At 38.9% G+C, this 9,745-nt stretch overlaps 1 protein-coding gene across 1 annotated transcript in view; it reads right to left on the bottom strand.

Moving 5' to 3' along the window:
• Nucleotides 1-8,063: 8,063 nt before the first annotated feature.
• GKN2 (gastrokine 2) overlaps nucleotides 8,064-9,745 on the bottom strand; it is a 3,496-nt gene continuing 1,814 nt past the window's right edge. Inside the window, exons 4-6 of the mRNA XM_042836201.1 lie at nucleotides 9,567-9,677; nucleotides 8,815-8,968; nucleotides 8,064-8,313 (exon numbers count right to left, since the gene is read on the bottom strand). Coding sequence (XP_042692135.1) covers nucleotides 8,225-8,313; nucleotides 8,815-8,968; nucleotides 9,567-9,677 — 354 coding nt within the window. The 3' untranslated portion in view covers nucleotides 8,064-8,224. The remainder of the gene's footprint in view (nucleotides 8,314-8,814; nucleotides 8,969-9,566; nucleotides 9,678-9,745) is intronic.

The raw sequence follows: 9,745 nt of genomic DNA, 5'->3' as shown, positions 1-9,745 counted from the left end.
GCTCACTGTTGCAAAGGTCAGTCCTGAAGATTGCAGGGCTCCAAAATAGCCTCTAATCTCAGGCACCACGCAACTTCTTCCAAGCCAGTGCCTCCATGGCTTCTTCTGTCAAGAGGCAGCAGAAGAGCACGGGTTTGAGTAGGAATGTGTGAAGCTAGCTTAGTGCTGAAAGGCCAGAAAGCGAAGCAGGGCGCTACGAAGTGCCAAGGTCGACAATCTACCATGATTGAAAGGGCGTGATGCTCCTCTGGGAAAGGGGAAGTGAGAAGAAAGAATGTGAAGTGCTTTTTGACCATCCTCGTCCTTTCTTTGGCTGATTTTCAATACGGAAGCACACCTGCTCCCACCAACGCAGGCAGAGAGCTTTGGGATGTGGGATTTTTTCCAGGAAGGAGTGATTAACAGTTGCTCACGCGGGCTTTTGTGATGGAAATGGTTTCCCAGAGAACAAACAGAAAGCTTTCTAGTTAATTACCCATGTGTGATTTCGCCATGAGTAAACTCAGTCAGGTGGATTCGGTGAAGGTAAACTGTACCTTAACAAATTCTAATAACATTTTAAAGTCCATTTTTTAAAGACAAGGAAACTGAACAAACACTGGGCTTTTTCAGTATCCCGTGACCTCAAATCTTTACAGTTTTCATTTAAATTCATGCTTATTCGTCAAATCACAATTACATCTTTGCAGATGCAATATATAAGAAAAAACAAATTATGTCCCTCAGGAATGTGTATTATATACAAAGAAAAGAGATAGAGGAGAACAAAAGAGATGTATCCCTCTCTCATAACAGAAAATTGATCAAGCCACTTTCAGCCACACTTCCATTGCTGGAATTCGAAGTGCAATGCCCTGCTGCACCACGAGAAAATATCCACTCCTCTACTGTTCCTGCAAGAGATTTGCACTACAGCACAGAGCAACCTTTGTTTATTTGCAGAAATATTTGGGAAAAAAGAGTCAAGCTGAGAATGTCTTCTACATGACTCAGAGAGTTCTCATTCTCAGCCATGACTTCTTTTGCCCATAAGTAATTCATTATTAGTAAAAAAGAAAAAGGTATGTTTTTTAACTTAAGAGTGTCTCTGGTGACATAAATCAGCCCTTAAAAAGAGACAGACCTGAAAAAACCCACATATTTTCCCACCACACCATGTTTAGAGGTGTAACATATCTCTGACACAGCCCTTTTGATCCAATCTCAGCATTCATACTGAACCATGTGAAACATCTTGTTCAGAACTGTCAAAATTCCTATGGAACAAATCTTCAGCCTCTTCCAAAATCTGTACGAAGGCTGGGTTTGAGATTCAGAGCTACTCTCTAATCAAGACACCATAGACAAGAATGCCATTTGAGGGAAGTAGGAGAGTGATGCAAGCTAATGTGCTCTAGCAATCATCCCAATATGTGATCTGAAATTTTCCAAAATACTGCCGCGAAATTGTTACAAATACGCCCCACAATGGTCTCTGTCAGGAGATAGCTGTGGCATGAGGCAACTGTTGGACATGATATGGGAGATAAAGAAGAGTGTGACACTGACAGTGTGATGAGCTTGCAATGGAATAACTAAAATTAGTTTCCATTCCTGCATCTGCCCAAGTCATTGCTGTATGCCTCGGTTCATGGCTGCTCTGGATTTCCTCTCCATAAATGGGCAGCTCCCAGCAGTGCTTTGTTCTGGTTTCAGATGGCACTGGAAATTGAAAAGATAGAACTAAAAGAAAGAGTGGGGAGAGAGAAGTGTGTCAATACATTAAAACTGGAATGCTAGAAAGGGAAAGGAAGAGGGGAGGAAAGAGGGAGGGCAAAAAGGAAAGGAAGGGAAGGGAAGAAAGAAAAGAAAAGAAAAGAAAAGAAAAGAAAAGAAAAGAAAAGAAAAGAAAAGAAAAGAAAAGAAAAGAAAAGAAAAGAAAAGAAAAGAAAGGAAAAGAAAGGAAAAGAAAAGAAAAGAAAAGAAAAGGGAATAAGGAGAGTCACAGGGAAAGGAGTCCATCCCTGTGCATTTGCACTACTGCAACCTGCTCTGAGCCATGGGTCATTGGCCAGGAGGTGGGATGATAAACAGTGATAAGCAGAGATTCTTCAGCACAAAGCCTCAGCCACTGAAACAGAAAGAAGACTGAAAACAGCTGGACAGTGCTTTCTTGTCAGTGTCCTGCCAGTCAGATTCACTGTGAGCACATGGCCTTGTTGTCCAGGCTCCTCATGTCTGGAAAAGCATCCATTTTCCAGTGTAACTTGGGAATTCTTTATGTTTTGTTGGGAAATTTGGACTAGCATGCAGTCAACTATATAGCTCAGTCTTGTCATGAAGGAATGATATGGAAAATTCTTAGATCCTTACATGAGAAGGATTAAGTCCTTTGTTCTTGTGTCTGGTTCTGCATGTTTCAGCATTTGATTTTAATCTTTCCTTAAAATACAACAACACAAGTGATCAAAATTACATTAATGTGACTATTTCCAGCAGCACTATACTCAACATTGGCTTATATCCTGCAAGAGATGGCAGGCATCTCAAGAAATCTATTTGTCTCCACACCCCTTATCTGAGAATATGCAGATCTTCATCTGTGCATATCTGTGATTATGCCCTAATGATATTAAAAAGACCACTTGAAATTTAGTGCCTTTAAAGGTCACATCTTTTATTAATTTGTTCTTACAATTGAAATCCAATGGGACACGTTCAAAAATGCATATATCAATGTATATCAATATGTGAGATCTTCACAATGAAAGTGTATTGCAGGGCTAATTAACAGGCATGTTAACTGAATTATTATTGAATACCAGGAGTTTTGCCTCTGCTGCTTTCTTATCACATTTAACAGTGTAGCTTAATAGAAAAGGGCCAAGAGAAAGTTTTAATTTCGCATTGTTGAAATTCCTTCTCTCATCATCCAGATATTTGTTGGCGTTTTGGATTCATCTGGGTGTTAAACTTTGGGCAACCATCCGTGACATTGACAGAAGCAAAACTCCAGGACAAAACTCTGCAGAATTCTCCAGAGCTGTTCCTCTTTCTCAGCTGTGTTTGAAGAACAGCTTTCTTTAATAACAACTCCATTGAAATTTTCCCAAAGCCCTAAAAAGGCAAAGCTCTTGAGAGCAATGAGTAAATAATTCCTTTGTTTTAGAATTTTTGATCTTGAAGAATGAGTTTGAAGAAAATGGACTCCACTCATCAGAAATTATTTTGGTGACAACTTCGATTAATAACTCAAAATTGTTTAATTAACAACCTGACTACTAGGCAGAGCTGGAATATTTTCTGGTGGTTGGCTGATATCTCAGCATGAAATGGCTCTTACAAAGCCAACAGCTTGTAATCACATCAACGAAACACAAAGAAACATCAGACAAGCATGTCTAATGTTTATTCTGTTTATTTGATGTTAGGGTTGGAATAAAAGAAAAAAAGGGGGATTAAATTTTATGTGACAGTAGAAGAGACTAATCCACCTCAAAAACACTGCCAAAATACAGCCTTAAAAATTGAAGGAATTAAAATGTATGGTGTTTCAGATTCTGTAATTTGAGGATTGGAATTATACTGGATAATTTAGGATGGCCATCAGCCTCCCTCCCTTATATTTCTCACTCAGTTGAATACCAAATTTTGTCTTTTCTACCACGCTTCTGGTCGTTCCTCAATTTCATTCACGAAATCCCCACATTTAAGATTGCAGCTTGGACTGCACATCTCCCAGTTTTTCTCAGAGTGCCTTGGCAGATAGGAGTGTCTTTTGAAGCGCGGATGGCAGCTTATCTCATTGAGAGCATGGAACAAGCCCCTCGCAGTCCCTGGTGTTAAAGGGCTCTGCTTATCAGGAACGAGTGGCAGAGTGCTCTGGCTCAGCTCTCAGTGCATTGCACCCAGGGACACCACTTAATGTGACACTGTCAAACACCTCCCAGAGCGCTGAGGGCAGATTTCTCAATCAAGGAGTGTCCTTATGTGAAAACAGCCCCTTCTTCCTATGCGTGGGATGCAAAGGTTGGTGGCTACCACCGTTGGGTCAGTGTATCTGTGTGATACATCCGCTTCTCTATCCAACAAACAAGGGGGATAAGGAGGATGTGGGAGTGCTGGGGTTTCCCTCCTTACCTGTGGTCATGGTCAGGATGCTATTGGTGTGATTTATCTTTTGTTTGTTGCTGTACCTCTTTTCTGAAACAGGAAGGATTCAATTCAAACGGTGTCAACCTTTGCTACTTGTATTTCTATTATGATTTGAAATCTGATTAATGAACCCTCTGCAACTGTAATGCTTTATAAGAGAAAGGAATACGCATACATATATTAAAGAGATTTAATAACTAATATTATGAGATAGGAATTCATTTTATTTTATTTTTGTGTTGTGGTTTGCACCCCATTATTGTTTTCAATAGCTCAGTCAGATCAAGGTCTCACTTACTAACAACCTGGACTCCCACTGAAATACGGACAAAAAAGCGTAAGAATTGAGATTGCTGTAACAATTTGCCATCTAGTGGTCAACAAAAATCACATTCAGCTCTTACCTCAAGAAGAAAGCAAGAAGAAAACTCCTGGTATTCAATAATAATTCAGTTAACATGCCTGTTAGTTAGCATTACAATGGACCATCAAGATTGGGCTACATGCCTTGGAGTATCTGTTGTGGCCCATTGGCCAAGATATTTCCTTAAACAAAATGGAAAACCTTGGAAAATCAAACTCACGTCCTCTTTGGCCAATAATTTAAGATCTGAGTCCATAAAATTAGGACCTTGATTCTGAGCACATACATTCCCTTTAGTGAGATAACTCCTCTTTTATTCTTGCATATGGATGTTGCCATGTTGCTCTGTTGAAGCTTTTTTCCCCACTACTGTGCATCATTAGTACTAAAAGAGTGTGAAGACTCAGGAAAATGAGGGCAATTAGATTCACATCCTTCGCTTGCTGGCCCAGACAGCACAGTTCTTGTTTCAAGTAATGGGCTTAATTCTTCAGCCTATATGACTTCAAGAGAATTCAGTCCTATAAAGCGAAATTTGATGGTGATAGCTATTCCTCTTTGTTGCTTGATACAAAATGGAAGGTATTTTCTCATATAAAATCATAGAGTCCAACATCATAAACATCATTGAGTCCAACTCCTATAATTGACAATATCTACAGGAGAATCTGTCAATGCTCATTTTAGCAGTCTCTTTCATTTCATTGGTATTACTCACAGGAGTAGGAGTTTCTGGGTTAATCTCTGATTTTAAAATGGCCACAAATTGACCTTGAGAAGTCTTGTGTACTACTTACGGCATGGAAGTTCTCTATTAAATGAGTTCAGTGTTAAAAGAACCATAACGTGCAGCACAGGTGACCAGATAAACTGGTGTCCTTGGCAATGAGGAACCAGAGATGCTTCCTGCCCACTGATATAAAGGATCAAGAAAGGTTAATTGCAGCAGACATGGGGGTGTGACTGGAATGTGTGCTAATTCTGCCATCCCCAAATGCTTCACGTATTCTAGCTGCCTGTCAGTGTGTATCCAATGATACCACTGCTCAGATTCCAGGCATGCCTTTGAAAACTTTTTCGGCTTTTAAAAAGCTGGAAGCGAATAATCAGGATTATTAGATATTTCAACCTAGGATAAATGCTGTTTTAACACATAAATGCTGACAATGTGCATGCACATGCAGACGCACACTCGCCCAGGCATACTCCCAATGCATTTACTTCTACATATATTCTACACCTTTTATAGGAAGAGACTAGATGTAAAGCTCTTGGATAGATTTGATAACTTTTGAGATGGTAAGAGTCACATCGCAATAGTCTTCTCTAGACTCATTGCACCATACTCTTCTTTTTTAGTCTCCTTCTACCAATATTAGCATCTAAGGTTGTGCACTGTCTACTTTCCTCATTTTCATGGTAGATCTGGGTTCCAGTCCTGGTCGGATCACCAGAGCCCTTTACATATTCTCACACAGATATGCCAAACACTTGTGCTGTTTTCCAGGCGTTTATCTTATGCTTAAGGCTAGTCAGCCTCATGCACAATCAAATCTGCACATTAACCTTTGGCACTAGCACTCTCCTTTGTTGACTGTGAACGTAACTTTCCCATTGTTTCCGAGGGTGGTTGCTGGCTGCTCTCCACTTAGGAACTTCAGTGGGTTCTGTGCTCTATGGGTTCCTTTCATGGAAAGCAGTGGGAATTTTCCATCCATTCCAAACAAACGTCTTAGAATTCACAATATAAAAAAATCCTTTCAATAGACGACCCATATCTAACAAACTGTGATAGCAGATGCTGCATAATATTTAGAACACGTGCTTAAATTAAGTGCATAGTAAAAAGAAAGTTTTAATTTTCCATCAGATTATACATTCACTTCAGAACTTTGCTGTCAAGCTGTGGGTTTAAAGGTCAAAAACAGTTTCAGACTAAGGTTGTTTAAGGCAACCAATGGACCATATATATCTCAGGGATACTTCATCTCTTGTTGCTTTTACTTATTAGTCTTCTGCTGTACTCCAGCAACAACACCCATCATCCTGTAAAACTGTGAAGACAGATTAATTGTAGTATAAAATGGGTACACAGAACATATGGCAAATGGTGGCACAGTCAGCAGGAAACAGCACGGGCCAACTACAGTATCGAAAAGATATAATATCAACATCTTTTTCTCATGCATCTGTCCTTTTTTTTGCTTTCGTTCAGAAGTGGGTGTACATTTCTGTTTGTCCTGTGGTTACGGTTACCAAACTCTGAATTAATTTCCTCTGCTCTGCAGCCATTTCTTGTATGATCTTTGAAATCGATGATATTTTAGTGGTGCCAATAGGATTACATTCAAGGTCTAAATTGCACAGGATAGATTGCCCTTCACTTTCTCATCAGTAATATAAAGGCAGCAATTCATCCTTTATTTTGCCCATTTAGAAAAGTGTTCAGCATCTGTAATCAACTACACAAGAGAAGAATAGGACTTCCCAGAGCATTGCTCTGATTCTTTGGCCCTGCATCTCTTACGACTTTGTATAACTTTGTTGTTGTAACCAGACCTCATTTATGTGTCTGAGAACATCCTCCTTTAATCAATACAAGTGTAGTACACAGAGGGTTGCTTTAATGCCACTAATTTTAGTTATACTATTAGCAACAGGAGCAGTGTCAAAGGAGCATCACTACACTGCACAAAATGTTCAGTCATCAGTACTGCAGTTAGACAGAAAACCAAACTGCACTGACTAATTCTTTTTTAACAACTTAATGATAGAATTGTTTGTAATTTAGCATTTACATATATTATTTATAGAATATAATGATAGAATAATAAGATTTGCCTCTACGAATGCTCTATCAGTTTGTTCCTTTGGGATCTACATCAGTCTCAGGTGTAGTTGATGCCAGGTCACCATCCGTAGAGAAATAATGCAAAGTTATACACAGCATGAGATAATTAAAGCAATTATTTTCTACATTTGCAGAGCTCATCTGACTCAGAGGGGTTTGTGATGACTTTCGTGCCCTGTAACAGAAGAATAATACACAAGGAAGGGGTTGAAATGTGGTGGTTGTCACATGGAAAGAAGATTATGGCTTCCAATTTAGTTTTTTAAGGCCTTTGTTTTTAAAGAATATTTTCTCAGAAACTTGCAACACCGAGAAAAGTTTTGAAGGTCAAGACCCATATGAACACTCTTGATAAGCAGTGCTATCAAAGAGTGCTTTGAAGCTTTTGTGCCTCCTGTGCATCAGCCAAGAACATCACAAATATTTACTCCCTCCCTTTTTCTATCCATTCATTTTCTTGTTTCCTCAGTCCCTCTCTCCTTCCCACTAGCAAACATATATGAGTCAGTCCCTGAAGACCATGGGTGCTGGTGTCAATGGAAAGATCTTCAATGGAAAACCCATTCTTTTTCTCCATTAGCATGACCCACTGCCTATGTCATGTCACAGCCTAAGTGTACAAATGCACCAAAGCAAAACACATCTTTTCTGGAGGAAAATCTCTAGGAAGTCCTAGTTCTGTTCCACTTTCAAATGAAGAAAGAAGACAAAGCATTTGAATTACTACATTATCTTTATTTGTAGAGCATATGTTTGTTGCTTTCAAAGCTCAGGACAGGTAAATTGATTTTGTTTTCTTCCATTTTAAGAACATGTGTACCATCAGAGAAGCACATAGAGAAATGAGCCACTTCCAAGCAGAAGGACTGTCCAGATCAGTAGTTCTCTCTGAGTTTCTCACAGATGTTAAAGCCCAAAATGGATGGAATTCCTGCACTGGCACAGCCGTTGGAATTAGTCAGTGCTAAAACAAAAACAAAAAAATGAAAATATTTTCAGTGACGAGATTCCTGTGTCCACCAAGGAAGAGTCTGTTAAACACATAAACACAATCCCTAGTCATTGTTCAAGTCTCAGTGAATACTATAGAAAATTTTTATGGTGTAACACAAAGAAAGGAATTTAAGCCATTTTTATGGCTTTAAATCATCTTTCGGCTCCTCATTTCCAGTCACAGTATTCAGCAGGTATCACTGTGGGACCACCATACATACCATTGGATACAACTGAGTCCTCTGTGACACTAGACAAACCACTTTGGAACAGCTGTACTAGATATTCAGATGCCAAATGATGGCAAAACATGCTTTAATAGATTTTCCAAAGCATCCTGGAGCCTTACTCTTTCAATTTTGCCAGGCAGTTTACTCCCCCTCTCCAAAATGGGACAATATGTCCCTGCCTCTCAAAGTTGCCATATGAGCTTAGTTTTAAAGGAAAAAAATGTTTTCTTTTTCCTACTTACGTTCACTCCTTGTAAGCTTGTAGAGAGGTAGACCCTTGCAGAGTTGCTCAATGGGTTTACCATAGCGAAGCCACTCTCTGATGCTCCCAAACATGGCATCACCGGGTTGAAACTGTACCCACATAACTCGTGGAGAATAAATTTTCCTCATAGTCTAAGGAGAAAATAGTAGATGTCATTAGTAGCCTAACTTTGGTTTCACGTGTCTGAGGTACCCTTTGAGAAAAATCCCTAAATCTAATATCTTTGTCTCATACAAAGCTTTAGCTAAGGAATACATTTTTAAAATATTTTTTCCAACCTGTTCAGAAACAAATTTCACTAGATACTATTTCTATCAATACAGGTAAGCTGAGTTGTATTGATACTTAATAAATTGTTAATTGACTGCATAGTCAAGCAGTTTCCAAATACATTAATCCTCCCAGTCCATAAGGGTGCCATAAGAAGTGCAATAGCAAATGTGCTACTGTTGGACTGTCGTAAGTTGTGCCAGAAAAATCACAGTTCAGTCAAAGTAAATTGATTTCTGAATTCTGTTCTGCAAATGAAACTATTTCAAATGATGTCAAACCCAAAATATTGACATGTTCTGTGTGATATTTCCTTGAAGTTCTATTTTGTCAGATCTGTTCCATCATGGCTAACCACTAGTAGGCATTCCTAAGAACAGCAGGTCTTCTTAGAGCCGTGTAGCTTGCACACAGTAGACTTTTTTTTTGTATACAGAATGAATTTTTCTACAAAATTACCTGTCTCTCAAAAGCCTGGCGTCCAAGCTCTTGCAGCTCAGGGATGGAAGCTCTATCAATTTTCATGATGAAACAAGCATGTCGTGCAAACAGCCTTGTTGCAATGTATCCCTGTGATAAAAAATAAAATAAAATAAAATAAAATAAAATAAAATAAAATAAAATAAAATAAAATAAAA

This window comes from Centrocercus urophasianus, unplaced genomic scaffold, assembly GCF_019232065.1.
Source record: "Centrocercus urophasianus isolate 14NV4802_14NV808 unplaced genomic scaffold, USGS_Curo_1.0 seq_58, whole genome shotgun sequence".
Lineage (NCBI taxonomy): Eukaryota > Metazoa > Chordata > Aves > Galliformes > Phasianidae > Centrocercus > Centrocercus urophasianus.
Note: the sequence above shows the minus strand (reverse complement) of the source record. Positions and strands in the feature narration are given on the sequence as shown.